The sequence below is a fragment of the Anopheles ziemanni genome, chromosome 3 (assembly GCF_943734765.1).
Source record: "Anopheles ziemanni chromosome 3, idAnoZiCoDA_A2_x.2, whole genome shotgun sequence".
Taxonomy (NCBI): Eukaryota; Metazoa; Arthropoda; class Insecta; order Diptera; family Culicidae; genus Anopheles; species Anopheles ziemanni.
Genome location: NC_080706.1, coordinates 3,550,714 through 3,571,344, shown reverse-complemented (window position 1 = coordinate 3,571,344; position 20,631 = coordinate 3,550,714). Strand labels below are relative to the sequence as shown.

Below are 20,631 nucleotides of genomic sequence, written 5' to 3'. Positions count from 1 at the left end.
ACCGAGCTACTCCCCACGGAGTGGACACTTACCGTGACCGTAAGTTAGCATCCAACGATCACCGTTCTGGTTAAACGTGAGAAAGCGCAAAGATAACAAGGTCGTAAATTTCTTAATTTTCATTTATCAAAATAAATACCTACGTGAACGGAAGACCAAACTCACTTGATATTCTAGGCCAGGTCTCCTTGTGTTCGTGTAAGGAATTCGCAACGGTTTACCTAACAGAAAAAAAGGAAAACTGTGTGAAATCGTAACGAAAATTTGAACGTACACACACAAGGAAGCACTGGATAGAAATTTACGACGAACCATTTGAAATTCAATTTCACAACATGCGTACGACCTCAAATCAATCACCTGGCGTCGTTTCGATCACTGGCGAAGGACTGGCGTACCTCGCACATGCAAATATTATTCGTACGGATTCGGTGACTTCCTGGACATTCCCACGCAAATGATCCAATCCATCAAAGCTCGTTCGCCCACGGTGCACATGAAGTTTAGCACCATTCATCGTACACCTGAAGCTGATGCTGTGTTCTTTTTGGCATAAAACTAGTTGTTTTCGAAAATGTTTCTGTCAAGGAAAAAACTTTATAGAACTTTTGAAAATTCATAGAAAACGATGAAAGATAACCTCGCAAAAAATTGAAAGTGTTCCTTTTCAAAATCACATGAGAACTACCACCTTAAAGGGAAAAATCTCACACCATTGCGATCGTAAACCACAACAGCACGCCCGAGACGAAAGTAAAAGTCATTAGTAACGGTACAAACGGTGTCCCAATGGCTTTTGTTTCTTCTCACGAAGCTCTCTTACTATCCACCTACACAGATCAATACATTTTCCTCCCCCCAACCCGGGCGATCCGCTCCCGGTGATCGAGACCGAGCGAGCAAGAAAAATCCCATTCGAAAAGTAATAAAGAACAATTGCGTCACATTCGGTTGATTTATAGATCGATTCCTGGCGCAATCCTTCCCGGGGATGTCGTTCGCCGCCAGAAAAGGATTGTCCCGGGAAACTCGGGACACCGTTGGCGGCTAACGGCGTGTAACCGAGTAGGAACAGCACCATAAACCATTGCTCAAATCGAATCTGAGCGAATCTTGGAACCACGTGTGTCGGTGTGTATGTTCTCTGGCGGAAGAGCCGACTCGTTAGTCTTACCGCAGCCCTTGTCCGGAATGTCCTCGCCGAAGGGATTTGTCCTGGCGCATTGCGCACTCCGGCGAGGGCGGTACCACGGAGCTCGGGCACGAGCAATCGAACTGCAAGGATCGCCCTGATGAATGGGCCCTCCGTTGGCTTTAAATCTTTCATGCACTTTAAAATAAATTGTCTTACCCTCGGCCAAGCGCATCATTCTACGCGTGTTTCTGTCATAAATTTCCACGCAAGTTGACGTCGGAAAAGTTATCATACGTTTTACAAACGCCGATTCACACATCAAAAGCCATCCGATTCCAACTTTAATACAGTTGAATGAAATGAAATAGGCAAAAGTAAATGTAAAACCTAAAACGGAATAAAATATTATTCCACCTTCAGCTTCAATTTATATACACTCTGCCTCTGGCTTCGTTACTGCAGTTTCCATTGCAGAGAATTTATTCACTACGGCTCCTTAATATTTCATAATGGCCGTTCCGATTGATGAGTGATCTCGCTCGCGCTTGCTCGTGATTGTAAAACACAGCGCGGCATTCCGTTTCGGCAGCTTTTTCTAACGGTTTATGTTTCTGCCTAACGAACCAAGCTGCGTTATGTAGATCCATAGATTGCCTGTCGTGTGCCTTCGTTCGTGGAAATAAATGATCGTGGTTTTTACTTCCTCCCTTTTACTTCTCTTTCCATCTCTCTCTCTCTATCTCTCTCCATTTTAGCTTCCCAATGGAACAATATGTCTAGCATATCGACAATCTTTAATTTATGTAAAACACACAATGCTTTCAGGATTTACGAGCGTGGATTGGAAGTTTTGAGGGTAGTGTAAACAAAAATCTAACTAAATCAAACAAGTGTGACAAAAAGTGTACAATTTCACGAAGTGAAGTTATCATAATTTAGTACTAAGAGTATTGACGTTGAATTAAATAAATCTCACCAAACATTAAAGCTCCTTTAAATTGTTTCATACCTCAATAACTGACACTCTAGTAACCTTTACTACCATTTTGCCTCTTTTCCAGACAAACCAATCTGCCGTCCAGATCAGAAGAAAATCTACGGTGTCGCACGGAACGAGGCCGCGGAAATCCTCTGCCAGGTCGACGCCTACCCGCCGCCCGAGTCGTTCAAGTGGTCGTTCAACAACACCGCCGAAACGATCGATATGCCGCAGAGTGGATACCGTGTCCACGCCGGCCAAGCCTCGTCACTGACCTACACTCCAGTCAAGGTACGAAAGGCCGGTTTTCCCCCTCCTCCGCATTCGGTGGAAAAACGAAGCGGACAACACTCGTACTCGAGCATTTCGTTTTCAAGTGTCATCCGAATTTCCAAACTGCGTCCAACCCGACCTTGACCAGATAGTGCTCCCATTTCCCCCGAAGTTTTCCCCACCGCCCTCCCAAACGGCTCAAGCACGTTGCACGAGTTAATCATAACCTAACATAATGGCACCGAAGGCCTTTCCACGGAGCGAACACTAAAACTAAACCCGAAAGGAGCGGCAATTTTGTGCCCCCGATAACGAAACGAAACCCCAAACATATGCGGCCAATCGCTGACAAATGTGGTTTTAGGCGTACGCAAACCATGCCCTCAGCTTGCCAGCTGGTTTTCCAGCATTTCCACACGTGTTAGTGTGTGTTGTTGCAGCACCCGTTCGGTACCGTTTGCGAGCGAAATTTGATGTGCATAAATAATCAACGGGTGCGTGGAAATTTTGACATTTCCCATCCTCTCCGGCCCTCCCCCCCGGAGGCGGAAAATTCGGTGGAACGATTTGTGGAACACACCCGGGCACGCAGGCCGAAAAACGAGAAGCTAACTGCGTTTCCCGAAGCGAAGTCGTCCACCTGGACACGACCGACACTCGACCACGGCCGGCGACAGGATACGGAGTGGACGAAAAACCCGGCTGTCACCGATCGATGTCCGTTCCAGTTTTTCCTGGCCTGTCAACACCAAACATTGGGTTTTCTATTCTCTCGACCTGGGGAAAACTACGGTCCATGTGCAAAATTCTGTCCACATTTAATTAAATATTTAAATGATCTGACCTATAACAGCAGAAAACTACCCCCCTCCATCGAAGTAGCAGTTGTCCCTCCCCCTCTCCCCTCTTCAATCCTCCTTCCTGCCCTGAGAAGGTCCTGCCTCTTTTGTCAGTCTGGTGTCACATTATATTTTCCCCCGGCTGACCGAGTTTTCCTATCGTTATTTTTTTAATTTTTCATGCCCTGGTCAGCCGAGGGAAACACACATACACACACATAAAAACGGATTCACAAAATGCCGAGGCAGAAAACAAGGTGAAAAATCAAGGAAAACAACGGGGACGGTATTGAGGCTTCCGGTAGTCAAACTGTACCCAAGCGAAAAACACCCTTCGTATGTGTTTTTATGGGCCTCAAAAAACCGGCCAACGATATGTATATGTGTGTGTGTGTGTATGTGAGTATGTGAGGACGAACAAATATGAGTGCAAGGTGATGGTCGTGCTGCTCGATTTTTGCCTTTATTTATTTGTAAGCATTTTCCGCCCGGACAGCACGAGCCCGGGCAGGGTTTTCCATTTTCTCGCCCGGCTTCGGATAGCGTGCAAGGGCACCAGGGGCGGGGTGGGGGAGAAAAATGGACCGTGAAAAGCACCTCCCAACAGGGGTATACTTTATTTTTCATCACTTTTAAAAGCATTTTACCATTAAAGGCAAATTTGTTGCATGCTGCCATCGGCAGGCGGGAAAAAGGGGTTGAGCACGACGTGCCGCCGCCCGGAGCGGGAAAAGCCGGCATTGGCCGGCTCGCTTGCTGACGGTTATAATTTTTCATAAACACCACCCATTATTAACATACTATTAGCATAATCCATGCAATCACGCTGTGCGGTGGCACATGAGGTGGAAAATGAAAGCGCGCCAGCGAAAACGGCCCTACGCTCGTGGAAAATGGCGAAAGATGCAGCGGCATTCGCGAACCGGATGCCCCCGAATGCACACGCGCCAGGCGCGAGTGGAACAAAAAAACAGTGCTCCGAGCCGAGATGGGAGTATATCATTACGGTCACCTGGCGCAGGAACGAGTGGCCGGTTCGGGCCTATCGATGGCACACGCGCGAGAAGGAGACAGCAATAATAATTTCTCCGTGGTTGGGAAAATGTTTTCCTTCACGCAGATTGACGTTGATTGATAATCGGTCGGCGGATGGATGAATGGGGCAATTTGTTCGCGTATGACGAGTACTTATGCATTTATACACTTTGGTAGCATCGCATCAGACCCATTCGATCGTAATGTATGGTTATTCATTAAAGATGTGAAAACATTCTCTCGAAAGGTTCAATATAACACACTTTATGTAGGTTTCAATTATTGCTGAATTTTAAAATGCATTAATAAATACTGTTAAAGTTTTTTAGAAACGACGTCCATCCCAAATCGGTTGTTTTATGAAACGATCGTGTGCTATGGCAGGGTGGCCGATTAAGATTTATTTAAAGAACATTATTATGTTTTGTTTTTGATGAAAGTTATATGTTTTTTTTTATATACCGAATAGGTCCAAACTGTTTATAAAAACTGAAAACATATCTTTATCAGTTTATCTAACCTACTATAGATTTTGCAGTGATGTATTTAACTGTTCGCAGAAATAATATGTTCCTCCAAGTTAATCTCTAAATATTTTATATTATTTCATATTTATTTGAGACAATTTGCTTCGGAATCTTTTTCGCTTAAAATAAATGGCTCCATATTTCGCTTTGTTACAACATTTTCACAATTGTTTTTCGCATCTGGTGATGATGTAACCGTTGTGCCGGGAAACTAGGCCTTTCTCAACTATTTTCACGAATTCTTTGATCAATACTAATTACTCTTTCATATTATCGCACGACCATGGACCGAACCGGGCACGCAACAAGCTCGTAACCGGAATGTACTGGCCACACATCGCAAACACGCCACTTGACCATAAACCAGCAAAGAGTGCTTTCGAAGAAGAACGAAAGAAAAAGAGAAAGAGTAGATAAAGTGTTCAAATACTTTAGCTCAATCGATCATAATTTGGTCGATGTGGTTTTCCTTCCAGTAGTCAACAGCGTACTGTTTCTCGACGATTGGACAACAGCATCAAGTGGAGTGATTGAAAAGCCTCGGTACTTACACACTTTTCCGAGCCTTTTTGTCATTAAGAGACGCCGGTAGTTTTCCATTTCGGTTTTGGACAAAATAATACTCCATGACGAGTTATTACCTGTTTTAAATAATGTTGAGCAAACGTTGGACACGCGGACCTTGAGCGGAAGTACTACCGTGAGGAAAGCTCTATTATTCTTGCCGGGTTTTTCTCACTGAAAATGTCCACTTGAAAATAAAAAGCTATTCCCCCCGGGGGGTGGGGTGGGAGAAAATTTCCATAAAATCCTAAAACAAGCAAAAAGCGGACTGTTCGCATGTCGGATTACTAATGGCGTTCACTTCAGGCAAACAACACGTCAGCTCGTCGGGGCCACAAAGTGTATCCCTTCAAATAAATGTCCTGTCAGAATCGTCAGCGTCAGATCCCACCAACACTTCACCATCCCACCCCTTGATCGCATGCTCTTGCACTTCCATTGGTGATGATATTTTTCCTTTTTTTTCCTCTCCTATGGTAGTTCGTTCTGCCTTTCACGTTGGCCGTTTAGCAAAACAAATCGCTCGCCGTCTGACGGACCCGTTGCAGACCCAGACCTTTGGCTTTTGGCGGAAGTTCACCCGGTCGATGGTGGCCAACAGAATATGGGTTTATAATTTCTGCCAGAACGTTGATTAATTATTGCTTATGAAAATAAACGCTCGACTAAATCACTTCGACTCCCCAACGCCCGGCTTTGCGTGGGAAAATTTATTAATCAACTCAGACATTCGACAGAAGGAGAGTTTTTCCCCCGGGTTGTGCGCTTTCGTTCATTGGCCTCTCCCCCGCCCCAAGAGTTGAGACAATGGCGTTGCTATGATTGAAAAATAATTTTCATTTTCTGTACGAATCGGCCGATTTTTTTCCTGATTATTTTGCTTTTCTTTTTACCCCGTCGATTTGCATTTCCCTTCCATTTGCTCGACTCGGGACTCGGATCCGCAATCCGTTCAGGCCGGTTGGTGGTGGTGGTGTGTGGTTTGGGTTTGTTTGATTTACGCCACCCTCCCATTCTTACCTGCCCGCCCCCCCTGACCAAGGGTTGGGGAAATGAATTTTTCCTTCGGTGCTGTCGAGCAAAATTGTGCTGAATTCAATTATCGTTTCCATAAATCACGTGTACCCCTCCGTCGCCTTAGAGTGGGGTAAACATGGGTGGGAGGGGGGAGGGACACCGGCATCGGAACACGTTTGCTTTGTTTGTAAAATTAAAACGAGATCAACCCAAAGCGGGCCCCTTTTCCGCGATGGAGGCGCCCGGTGGCGCATTATACCGAGCGCGAGTGCGATCATGGATGGATTGGCGGCGGTTGGCGAGCGATTAATATTCCCTTCGGTTCATCTCGCGCTTGCCGGCGCCGGCTCTCACTCTTAATGCAATTAAGCCGGTTATTTATTATCACTCTGATCGAAATACATCCATCCCCGGGCACGGTTTGTGTTTGCTAACTTTTATTTGTTTGTTTGAACCGGCGCATTACGAGTGTACCACCATTTTCGATGTGGTTATTTTGAATTATTCCAATTAAATCTATTATGCGGTCCGTCTGGAAATTGGATTACGTTACAGCATAATTCAGTTCGGCCGTTCATTTGGAATTGCTGCCCCGCTGTGTGGGATTGTGTTTTCGGGTTTTGGCGGCTCTCCCGAAAACCAAAAACCCATGACAAAAAAAGAATTATACAATTTCCCGTAAATTAAGCTCATTTGTTTGATCGCGGAAAAAAACACCCCGGATTGATTACGAGTTGAAAAAAGAAAACCCACATCAACCACATCAACCAAGAGGACTTTTTTTTCTCTCTCGTTGCGTCTTTACTAAACATTTGTTTTTTTTGCAAGCAATTTTAAGCTAGCGTTCCAGTTAATGGGTTTACCGTAATAATCTGCAACGGTCTATCGAGCTGAGCCAACTGTTGATGGACAAACAAACGAGCGGGTTTTCGGTAGATGCACCGTGTGTGTGTGTATGTAAAGTTTTCCCGAGCTCCAATGTTCTGCCCGGGAAGCAATAGAAGCCACGTCCTATGCACAAACTCGCCAGAAAAAGCACTTCGCTTTTCAGTTGCACGCTTCAGAATGCAGGCGAGGCGAGTCTAAAACTGAGTAAACCCTCCGCTCAACCCACCCCACTCGCCGGTTGGAGTGGCAACCCCATATTACATTAACTGCGTTCAGTTGCTTTGTTTGTTCAGCTTGGTGTACGTCCAGGCCGGTCCAATGTTTACCCATACGTACCCGGGGATCCGAGGCAAGGGATTCAGCGTAAACATTCGAGGATTCGAGGCTGTGCATCGGCTCGGAGTGCAAATATTTTACATTGCTGCTAGCCATTCCTGACGGTGTCCATTGTTAGCCACCCGCTCTGTTTGTGTGCAACGTAATGCAGGTCAAGCCTCAGCAGCAACCTCAGCAAAACATTTCGCATTCCCTGCAGGTCCGTGCGGGGTTTGCATTGCTTGCTCGGAAAGCCAACAAGGGATACACTTTTCCATGCCTCAATTTTTCCCGTTAATGCATCAAAGTCACTTAACAGAGCTACATATAGAAGGAAAACTACATATTATGCATGCTTCAAACGCGAATTCCACGCTGCGATCGCGCACCGGATCGAGGGTTATTACAACTTACGCAATAAACCTCCACTTGTGGTCCGAAATCGACAATTGATGGGCGGAAGGAATCGCCCAAAACGCACACCAGAATTAGGCGGTCAGCATAATGAAACGCTCGTAAATCACATATTTATTATTTCATTATCATAACATCCTCCCGAAACGCTCCCGTGAACCATAATGGACTCGCGTCGGATGGTGGGATGTCCTGGCGTTATTATCTCCCAACACTCACTCACCCGGTCTTTTTCCCACCCTTCGTCCCCAGGAACTTGACTACGGTACCATCATGTGCTGGGCGGACAACGTGGTCGGGCAGCAGAAGGAGCCGTGCGTGTTTCATCTGATTGCGGCCGGCAAACCCGAGATGCCGTACAACTGTTCGCTCGTCAACCAGACGTCCGAGTCGCTCGAGGTGGACTGCGCCGAAGGTAATTATTTCACCATCATTTGTTTATCTCCTACATGAGACCTACGCGATCCGGGGGCGGAAGAGTTCCGGGAGGTGCCATCCATCACCCCTTCGGAACGGTCGTACCTGATTTCCTGTCCATATCGGTGCTATTTAAATTGCAGACACAACCACAACGAGCCCGTCTTTGATGTGCGGACGGTTTGCTTACATATTCATTTCCCGTTGACATGCACATTATCGAACGATACATTTCCTGTTCCCCTGGCCGTCGTTCACCGGAACATCAATCAGCACGAATGGGAACGTTTAACATTGATTCATTTACTTTTGAGTGCTGGTGCAAATTATGATTGATATCGTTTCATGACGCAGATTGCAATCGTCTTCAAACACGACATTTAAACTGTATGTTTCATTGAAAAATGAGCTTTTTAGAAACCGAATGTACATATTAAAGCTTCTCCCGTTTCTCGTGTTTACTTTCATACCAAAATGACAAACAATAAAACTTGTTATTTCTTCATTTTAGTTCATCCTTATTTTAAGTACCGTTGTTGCTCTCAAACTTAAAGATACGGATGAAGTTAAAATCAGGAGACAAAATGAGATAAATATGACACGTTACCAGAACGTGAAAACTAATTTCACCCAATAAATTGCACGATCGGCAAACCAGATTGCCAATACAAGCAACAAATTCAGTCCAATAAATTTCCCGCCCCAAATGCAGCTACCGCTGGGAAAATTGTTTCGGGGCGAAAAAATATTAACCATTTCATCTTCTCGCCAACACTTACGATTCGAAGAAACCGAAAGCTGAGGGGATCCTCCTTCTCGGCGGGACAGTTTATTCGAATCTTATTTTCCCATCAATTAAGACGCCCCCTCCCCCCCGGCCCCCTCGCGGTGGGTGTTTTTCTGTGGGCGAAACGCTGGTTAATTTAATCGAGACCGTTACGGGCCATTTTGCGCACAAACCCACACACGAGCACGGTTCCTGCGGGATATCATCACCTTCCCCCCACCGCAGCGGGGTGGCAACACATTCCGACGAACGTTATGTTGTGTGCCATGTTGCGCGACCATAGTGTTGGTGAGCATGCTGCTTTCCCCCTTTCGATGTAAGGAACGGTCAACCGTCTCGATGGCTTTTGCCATGCTCGCAGCACGAGCCTTTCTCCTGCTGTCAAGGTCGTGGGGGAAATTAACTTCAATCAATAGCACCACCCCAACCTTCGCCACCCCGTAAAGTCACCCCAAAAGTCCATTAACCCTTGAAACGTACCTTGGGAGCTGAAATCACCCCGACTTTGGGAAGGTTCACCGTGTAAAGTGCGACACACGCGATCCGACACGAAGGACACGTAACCGGACTGACCCCTCGAGGTCTGGCGTTACTGATAATTGGCGAGGGACGGAAATACTCGAACCGGCGCGCGGGGCACGGCGTGAAAAGCTAATACACGCCCCGCCTGGAAGAGGCAACCATTCAATGGTCACCATCTTGCCAAGAGTCACACACACACGTAGCAAAACGTTGTAACAGAGCGGAGAGAAAGCCTTTCCGATGCCTTTCCAAGGGTGGGAAACTCCCGGAGGAAAACGAGGAGCTGGTTACAGCGCTCCTTCACACAAACACACACCCACAAATGGTGCACTTTCATCATTAGCATGTTCGTTTCCCGACGCCATGAAATGTGATTTTCGCCGTTTTCCCTGGGCAGGAAAAATCGAGCCGTCGGTCGGTGGCATTCGCCTTTGGCCAAGGATAAAGGCCACCCTGGTCCTTGGAGGCCACTTTTCCTAACCAAGCGGCAAGCTGAAGTCATCCATCACGGGGAATGTCGATCACCGAGGAATTAACACGAGCCGCAGCCTAATTTTCTACCCCCTTTCTTGGAACACAGTCTCGGGTTCATTTCCTTGAATCGGTCAACCATTTTCGAAGCGCGGTGGAAATGGTCCAATAAAATGCGAATGTTTCTCCCGGCCGCGCAGCGTACCGTGAAGAGAAAACGCCCTGACCTTTTAAACGATTATGCTTCAGTGTATGCGAAACGAAAGCCTATAAAGGGAGCTAATGGCGCAATAAACCTTCCAAACGATTGATTGCACAAATAAGTAACGAACCAAGTGCGTTCCTTGTGGCTTCATGAGCAAAGTGAGTTATTTTTCATTATATTCATAGGCAAATAACGAGAAAAGTATGATGCTCTTACATACGATACGTAATTCTTATTAGACTTTTAATCTAGCCTTCCATTTAACAGCCTTTCAAACTTTGTTGAACTTGTTGACTTTAGATTTGTCTTAAACTTATTTTAAATCCAAATCTTTGTTGATTTTAATGTTGTGAGCATTATTTAAAACTCAAATCCTAAAACTTGGTATTGTAAACTGTCTTAGTTAAATTATTTTAAATCTAAATCACTGATCTTTGTTACATGAGTTTAGTTAAAACATGTTTTAAACCCAAACCAAACAAACCAAAAAAGATGCCCTTTAAATTCTCCTTCCTGTCTCAATGCATCATTCAATAAAGGTGCCAGGAAGCAAACGCCATCCCTTCTGATTCACTGTGCGCTAAATTAAATTTTCACATCCCTTATCGTGCCCCGGCGCCATGCTGACACACACACACACAAACCACTACCGTACCGGGGCGGCATACAGTAAAGTACACACAATCTCGTTGGCTGATGCTCCAATTGCAAGCCACATAAACTTCGCCTCCCGGAGCTCTTTTGCCTGGAAGGGCAAGCAATGGTTTTCATGACCTCCGAGGGCCCGTCCGGGAACCGTTTCGCTATTTCGCCTGCCAAAAGGGAACCGAAATATGTCCACATGACCTAAAATGCCACCTTCCCATTCGCAGGTGAGCGAGGAAGAACACACACACACATACAAACATAGGTAACCAAGATGGGCCAAAACCTCAAGCAGGTAAATTATGGCGGCACATCATTAAAGTGGTAAAGTTCTTGCACGCCGGTATGCTGGTCCCAGAAGCTGCTGCACCTGAACTTTGGCCACCTTTCCTCGGTGCCTTGGAACTCCCAAACCTAACCCTTCCATTCTTTCGGTGTTATTTGCCCAAAACGGAGTAAGAAACCCCGAAGAGTCCCCAGACTTGATATTTGTCTTCCACCGCCAGCACTATGTCGGTCCTCGTCTTCGTGTCACGCAACCCAAACGAACACCTCGTTTATCCTAGGGCGCTTCGAAAAGGAAAGCAAACGGACGAACTTAACGAAGAACTACGGGCCACCCCGTTCGTGCGCAAGACACGAACTCCCGGGGAATATCTCATTCGACTGTCGCATCTCGTGACAGTTTTAATTTACTGTAAAGTCATCGAATTACCACAAACTCTCAGACCGCCTTGTACCGGATCCGTTCCAGCACCAAAGGTGCCATGCAACTTTGCACTCTACTACTCTCACGACCCGACTCTTGTCCGATCGTTAGCATTTCTGCTGGCACGTCCTGCCACGTCCTGCCACATCCTCCAGAACCGCAAACAACAACGACCCAACCGGGTGGGTGTGCTCCCTTTTGGCGGGTTTGTTTTCCTCCGGTCCACACACACACACACCCCGGAATCCAGACAAATAAAATTACCGTCTACAGTCTTGAAGTTCTCCAACAAGGGGTGAAGAGCTCCCGTGCATCCTCCGACGAACACTTACATTTGCACTAAACAATTCGTACGCTCTCGAAACGTCTCGAGCAAACCGCTTAAAGCAAGAAGCAGCTGGTTAAACTCCTGATGACACAAAAGAGAGAAAAACAAAACATTTGCACAAACGCAAGACGCACCGGAATCGAGAAATGGCAAGTAAAACAAACCATCTCCGGGCGAGTGCAAAGTTTAATACAATGTTTAAGCGTTGCGTTTGAGTGCCGGTACCTATTGCTTCAGCACTAATTAGAGGTGCATTTCGTTGGTAGGGGAATTATTTACAGTGCATTAACTCAATCGTACCGACAGTGCGACAATGTACTGTTAAGTGCTGAACAAGCAAAAAACATGATCGGTTGAGAGAACACACAACAAAGTAGTTTACAAATGGTGCATGTATAAAACTATAAAACCCAAATTAATAAAATCCTTCCATGGGGAAATATAAACATTTTCAAAAGCAAACACATGAACAAGCAAAAAAACATGATCGGTTGAGAGAACACACAACAAAGAGGTTTACAAATGGTGCATGTATAAAACTATTTAACTTGTAGCATTGAACCCAAATAAATAAAATCCTTCCATATGGAAATATAAACATTTTGTTAGATGAAATGGTTGTACCAAAACGTACAATTTGCAACATGGTAATACTAACACTGGACAATAATCCGCTTCACATAGAGCAGCACTGACTGCACAACATAATACCATTCTATTTGCGGGACAAAAAGTTGAACCAACTGTGCCGGAAAAAGCCACACCGCATTGGTTCAGTGTTCAGCGAATTGTTTTATGAAACTCACACGCAGTTAGGCGAGAAAAAGATAACAAAAAACGAGTTCAGATGGTAGCTTTAACAAATTGATACGTTGAACCATTTCCAGTTCTGACAGTTCATCACAAAACACGTTGATATTGCTTCCATCATTCCCGCAACATGCCAGATGGTGCTGCCTTTGAAGTGCAACTTCACGAACGTCCACACAAACGAGGAACGCAATAACTGTCCCAAATGTCCCGAGCGGGATTCACACAGTCGTGTAACCGCTCAATCTAGAACCGGGACGGGTTCCGAGCTGCGTATGTTTGTGTCTGTACACCTGCACCATTTATTATGCAATTAAATGCAACTCACGCCAGCAGCAAAACCGAATCGAGTAAAACCTCTCTCGCACAAGTCCCTCTCGTCGTGGCAAGTCGACAGCTCCCTAAACTGCGGCTTATCCGGGATAGAATTCCACCCACATCCAGATTTTGCCGAGTACAATGTTTCACATTTCATTCCTAGATCCAACCAATGGTGTACTCATGGAATACATTTTATCCCTCATCTGGTAATTCGCGGAAAAATCTAGTTAAGCTGATTTATTACAACGTTGCGAACATAATTCCGACACTTCCGGTTAACCTCTGTTTTTGCATCACTCTCACTTTCAGGCTTCGACGGTGGCCAACGGCAGTGGTTTGTGATGGAAATCTTCGACCAGCAAACGCACGCCCTGCTCGCGAACGTGTCGTCCAAAATCCCGATCTTCACCGTGAATGGGCTCGACTCCGGGCTGCTGCTGAAAATCGTCATCTACGCCACGAACATGCGAGGCCGCAGCGAGCCTATCCTGCTGCAGGCGTACACGCTCAAGGCGGCCGAAAAGCAGACAGGTAAGCACAATGCATTTCCGCTGCAGGCGGCGAATCTTAAAGACACGACCACAAACGATCGTGTATTCCTTGGACGTGCCACCGTTGATTAGATTGTGCCGACGTGTTACCCGAGTTGGCTTCCCGATTTGCCGAAAATCGGCATCGCCATCATCGCTGGCCGGAGAGACAATGGCAGATACACTATTAATTATGCAACACAATGCACTTTCAATTGTGCCCGCACTAATTCGTAGGCGAGCGACGTTCCCGACGAGTTCGGGTTCCACGGGACACGCAAAACTTCCTTGCCTCGACAAACATGTATCCCGCGGCATGCGCGTGCAGGTTTTACGTGTACAGTTCCGTGTACTAACTGAGCCAGCGCACCACCAGAGGGCGCCACGTGAGGCCGCTGTACGAACGGCACAACCCGGATGCTAACGACAACTGACAACTCAACAAAACTCTCCCTTTTCGTCCTCTCGTCTACTTCAGCTTCCAGCATATATGTCCTTGTGTCCGTGTGTGGTTTTGGGGGATAACTTGTAGAATAAACCACCACCACTCTACCTCTCTCCTCCTCAGTCCATTCCCATGCCCCCGAAGTCCTGAACAAATTCGAATGTGATGTGCATAATTTATACGACCAGCAGCTTCACCAGTTGAGGGATAGCTTTGCCTCAGATTACTCGGAAGCCTCATGCACTCGACCTCCATGGAAAGGGGGCCCCCGGGGTTGTCCCTATTCTTCGCCCTTCCCGTTTGATTACATACTTCAGAATAGCTCATGCGGGACCAGAAGTCCAGATATAGAGCTGGGATGGGATAAGCAGGGTTGCACTCATTTTCAAATCTAATTATCTTAAGCGGCACAGATGTCATTTGGAATTTTGCTATCTCGTTACCGTAGCGTAGCGAACCCCGACCGAGCTCAGTTGGCTGCCACTTTCCGTGGAGCTGATTACGCCGTGAGTGGTTCCCTGGTTACACGGTATAGGCAGTGGAGACCTTCTTTTGCGATAGGAAAAAAAAGGGAAAATGGAGAAAGTTCTCAAACGCGTTATGCAGCTCCAATTCTGCCTAGCGGGGGGTTCCGACACTTCCCTTTAGCCGCGGCTCTACCTCAGGAACTTGCACTCAGTGCACGGTGTGAGTGCACTCATAAAAAAAAAACCCTTCCTCGAATGACTCCCCCTTGCGGAGGTCCTGTGCCCGATCCGGTTCAAGATGTAATGAAATTTTACAAAACTTTTCGCTTAACACTGTTTGAACCAATCCGATGGTGGACGTGCACTTCACCAGTGTCCACCTTCCCTCCGGGAAAGTGACCACCAAACCACCACGCAGTGGGAAGAAGGGAAACTAAACGGATCGAGCTGACACATGGCTCGTTAACACTTTCGCATTTCTGAAACGGTATCTGCTGGAGGTTTCGGTGTTTGTGCAGAGCGGAACTGCAGCAACCGGGAGTGGAGCCAACGAGAATCCAGAAATTGGTCTTCCAGTGTTCTCTACCATGGCGTAGTCGTACCAGCTTCACCCCAACTTCTCGTAACGCCCGAAGCGGGTTGGATGTAAAAAGCAGTTTAATCTTAATTAATACCATTATATTGTATTAGATTTAATCCTACGGGAATTTAAAAAGATATAAATTCCGAGCTGTTATGAAGTTCACCCTCAGTCCATGGGCGGTATGCACCAGCAGGAGGTTTTTGCGGGCTCCAGGTGTTCCTACCTGTTCTACCTCGATCCAACAAGTGATTCGGTTGCAGTATCTCGTTACCTGGAAGAAGATTGTTGTCACCACCTTCTGTCCAGATCCTGGTTCACAATGACTCAGCATACCCACAAACAAAGTCCGCCCAGCTCTGATACCTAAAGGGAGATTGAAGAAATAAAGCATGCCAGTAAAGAAACCGTCCCATTGTTATTCGTTTCAAACACACCGGGTTTTAGATGCTATATTTTTCCTCACTAGCCTGAAAAATCAATTTCAGCAGTGAATTGTTGTTTATAGCCTCTGTTCAGTTGATTCAACATAGAAATAAAGGAGAGGTTCATCATATCTAAAGAATCCTTATAATAAGATCGTGGCGAAAGGCATTCACTTTAAAACGAAAAAGAAAGAAACTAACCAAGCAATTTTTTTATTCAGTTTAATTAAATGCCTTTTGACGTGTTATTTTCTAGAAATCCCATATCCCGAGCTGGAAAGTTTGATAAAAAAAAACATTTGCTGCAATAAAATCTGACGCATCGCTATAAAAACATTTCCCCAAAGAATGTCGACTCTTTTCAATGAATGTCCTCCACAACACCGATGTATTTATGCCAGTTTTATCCCTTCGTTTTTCTGTTATGCAAACAAATCAAGTGATGGAAAAACATCACCCCCATTCCTGCTTCGCCTTCTCCTTCCACTGGAGCTCGCCCGTGGGTTGGGAGGGAATTTGGTTTCACGTTAACACCGACAGCCAAACCGAGTGGTCGACTGTTTGCACATTGCAATCAAAAAGCTTGATATATCACCTCATTAATAGAGTTTCGAGGGGGAGGCAACCAAATCTGGCACCCATCCTGGATTTGTGAAAATTGCTACTGAGAGGACATCATTAGCATTATCGGAAGCAAACAAGAGACACTCAACCAACTCCATCATCCATTCCAGCCTGGGATTGAATCGATCGGTGAAACGGCGGATAATAAAAAGCCACCAGCAGCTGGTTGCACAAACAGCAACAGGATGTGGTTGCGGGTGGGAAAACAAAACCAAAACCCCGGCAAAAAGAAAAACATCCACTCCAAAGCCCGAGCTAGCCCTCCAGGGCCGGAGTACGGAATCGAGTGCTAATCAAATAAACGGATAATTATAATTCGCCAAATGTGTGCGCTTGAACTGTGCGAAATCCCATTGCGCGTCCGATAAAGTGTTTCGGACTATCAGTCCACCCGATCAATATCCCCAGCATAAACATTCCAATGTTGTAGAGGGCCCTCTTGCCCGGGCGCCATAATCCCGGGCTTCACCCAATAAGCCCGCCAGCGCCGTAACCAAACTCCAAATATTCGCTTCCTTTGCGCCAATACCGCACGATTGGCCCCAAATGAAATATTAAAATAATCCAATCGAATTATTTATTATTAGCAATGTGATTAATTATTCAATTTTTCGGTAAAATAGTGTGTCCCACCGCACATACACACACACACACACACACTCTCCTCCACCATGGATCCCTTGCCCTGTTCCTTCACCCACAAACAAGGTATCGTGTTCGGCTCAAATATTTACCTGCCCTCAGTACATCATCAGCCCAAATCGCTCCAGTGATCCTTGTTGTGGTCGTTTTGTGTTGAACTGGGGTTTTGTTTCTGAGTGTGTGTATCGTTTTGTTACTCGTTTCTTTTCTTTTTTCCTCTTTTCCTGTGTCCTTAATTAGTGGCACGTGTTTTTGTCCTCGTGTTTTATTTTTTCGCCAAGTTCATTACAATTTTTCCGATTTTCGTGGCTGCGGTGGCCCTTTTTTCCCCGAACCGTGAGGAGGGGGAGAGAACGGCGGGTCCGGCTACTGTACTTCGGGTCAGGTCGCTCATAAATAATCCGAACAATATTGTTGTCGTTCACTGCGGAGTCCTGATCCGCGGCGTCCTTCTAACGTGGCGTTGACACGAAACGGAACAGAATCCATGCTTGTTCCAAACGCTCAGAGGGATGCCGGAAAGGGGGTGGGAGGAGGGGGAGGGTTGGCATGGAAAAAAATCGTCCGAGGACTCCCATTTTATGTACGTTATCGCGCGCAGTAGTACGTTAAGCTCGGTTAAATGTTGCCAGCATCAGGAAGGGACAATCGATGCGCAACAACGTTTTTAATAGTGCTCATAATGATAGCAGCATAATGGCACACGCCGGGCTTTCGCTTCTAAGCCCTGTAAATTTATTGAAAATTAATCAGATTACTTCCCCGTAGCGTATCGTGTTCGTCACTGCAGTAGTGCCGGGGCAGGGAACGGCCGGAAAAACCCCTTTTCATTTCTGTGTCCGACATGGTCCGACGGGCTGGCGGTTGTTGTACCGGTTTACGATTTAATCATAAGACTACAGGTGAATAAATTTATCGTTTTCAAGCGCCCCCCGGGGAAAAGTGCGTCGATGTCCCATTTATCGATCACGTTTATGCGATTGCACCATTTACGAGCGATCGGGGATCGAACGCTTCCATCCATTCGGAGCTATTAAAACAGCTCCAAAGGGAAACACCCCGTTAGAAATATCATCGTGGAAAGCGAGCATCAGTAGGATGTCCTTTTTTTCAATCAATGAAAGCACTATTAAACCAAATCTGTTTCAAATCCATTACCCTATCCTGTATCCAATTGTCCACTATCCACTTTAAAACGGATCGGAATCGCGTTCTTAGCGTTCACGGAAATCACCGAAAATGTGTTACATAATCGTATCCACCACAACATCCGAGATCCGACAGTTAGTTCGAATGGCAAATTTCACTTCGCCACGAAAGCGAACCGTTTCAAAATAATCAAATTTGGACACAGAACCGAACAACAAAACCGTCGAACCGCCCGCCTTCGGTAAGCTGTGGCCATAAAATTTATATTCATTCGCGCGCTGAATTAGGTGCAAATTTAGTGGACTATTTTTTAATGGCCACCGTTTTTCCCACCCATTCGAAACCGCCCCTCAATCGCGCCCGAACGGGGGAAAACCATTCGGAACTGATTTCCACGCGCGTTCGACGTTTTGGGCAGGAAGGAATAAAACACAATCGCAGATAACGCCCGTGTTTTTTTCTCGCGGTGGCTTCTCTTTCGGTTTGCAAAACAAAACAAAAAAGGAAACCATCTTCGTTTGGTGGAAAAACCCCCGGTCGCCGAACACAATTCACAATAAAAACCTCCCTCCGGATGACGCGATTTCGATAACGAACGAAGCGGAGTGGTTCGAACAGAAAAAACGAACACACACACACTCACACAGCGCTGCCAGCCAAAAACAAATGATAGAACGACAAACGGATAACGATCCGTTATTGGGGAAGTTAAAATTTTATTTCATTTATCGTTCTCCCAGCGCGAACTCGACGCGAAATATGGATCAATTTAAAAATAACCAACCCACATCTCTAGCTGCTGCCCGCGGGGAGCTTTCTGGAAAAGCTGTCTGTAAAACACACACACACCAACAAATAGATCGCCGGAAAAACGGCTCTTTTCCGTGGTTCGATGATCAAACGAGGTTGGAAAAATCAGAACCAGTCAATTTCTTCCCGGACCCCGGAAAGAGCGCCATCTTCTTCGATCCGTTACTGCTTCTTTCTTCTGCGTGCTTTACGATTCTTCCACGCGTCAACATTATCACAGCCGCACCCTCGCCCCACCCCTTCGGGCGGTTCGATGATGATACAGTAATGTAGAGACAAGGGCGCAGATTTAAATCGCGGGAAAATCGACACATTCGGCACGCGTAAAATATTCTCACGATTTCCTTCCGTTCCGTTCCGTTCCGTTTGCGCGGGAAAACGGTTTGGGGGCAGAATGTGACATGGGCCACTCCGGGGTGGAAACGGGCAGGAAGTCAGATTCTATTATTCCTGCCCCCGGTCCGCCGAGCTCGAGCATTATTAGCTTTTATAGTCTTACAAATGTGCAAATGTGTATTTTTATGTTTACGAGTGGAGTAATTTATTTTTACGATCCGTTCGGTGCGCCCGCCTTTGCCGCCAGCTCGGTCGGCGTCCGGTGGCGTTGATGGCAAGTCTTTGCCCGCGCTGGAAAGTGTTATTTTGTTTTTCCAACCGCCGGTTTTCCTATCCACCTATTTCCCCCCCATCTGTTTGTGCGATGTTGTTTTCGACATCGAAGTGGTTCGTTCGCTCTTCATTTCCCACCCATTCCATTACGACACTTGAGCGAAGAGCGCCCAATACACGACGGCAGGCGAAGGGTAAAAAGGAAACCGACCGAGTTGGTGAATGGAGTACCATCAAAGCCGAAGCGCGCCCGCGCTTTTCCCGCGCCAAACGAGCGCATCCTCTCAAAGGGTCATCTAGGGGGAAATTGGCATAAAAATCTGGACAATGAAGCTCTCAGGGCAGAAGTAGCAGAAGCCCTCGGTCTATCGGTGGCTCGGCGGGTTGGATCGGAATTTCCCACCGAAATCGCTCTCCCTGCACCCACCCGCCACCCTTGCCGTAAGGCGAATTAATGGTGTTTTATGTCGTGCCATTTGGCCGATGAAAATACTAATGGCATAATTGCTGGCGAGGGTCGACCGAAAAAGGAAAACGAGGGAAATCTGCACCACCTTGAGGGCCCTTTTCTCGGGCTCGAGGCGTTTTTTTTTTCCTGCAAACCCCAAAAACATCGACCGCACACACTAAGCACACAACGGCTCGAACGGAAAGACATAAGGCATGCAAACAAACAAACAACCCAAATTAAGTCACCGATGAACGGCAATGCAGCAAACGGTCGGATGAACCAAATGCCGTGGCGTGGCGTGGATTTAAACCTAATTGGGTGCGTCGAAAGCGTATTTATTATTTAATGCACCCGAGTGGAAAATGTAATCCTTCGAATGGTGCGTCCGATAATAGGCACTCTTAAATATAATAAACCAATTAAGTTATAATGCATGCATATTAACCGGATTACGTACCGTCGTTAACGGTGTACCTTTCTCCTCTGGTGCGGCGAAGGATGTGTGTGTGTGTGTGTGTTGGGAAAACAGTGATTAAAAATGGTACTTTTATAAACTGGATCAGAAACATATTTTTTCAATAATGTTCACAGATGAGGAAACAACACAAGAAAGGCTACTACAGTAAACGAATTTAAATATAGAATGAGAAAACAACGGAAGACATATTTTCGTTTTCGGAACGTTTCGTGTTCGAGAG

The 20,631-nt window shown here is 46.2% G+C and overlaps 1 protein-coding gene across 1 annotated transcript in view; it reads left to right on the top strand.

Moving 5' to 3' along the window:
• LOC131289269 (hemicentin-1) overlaps positions 1–20,631 on the top strand; it is a 112,763-nt gene that overhangs the window by 75,513 nt on the left and 16,619 nt on the right. Inside the window, exons 11-13 of the mRNA XM_058318485.1 lie at positions 2,197–2,405; positions 8,239–8,401; positions 13,511–13,732. Of these exons, the coding sequence (XP_058174468.1) occupies positions 2,197–2,405; positions 8,239–8,401; positions 13,511–13,732 (594 nt within the window). The remainder of the gene's footprint in view (positions 1–2,196; positions 2,406–8,238; positions 8,402–13,510; positions 13,733–20,631) is intronic.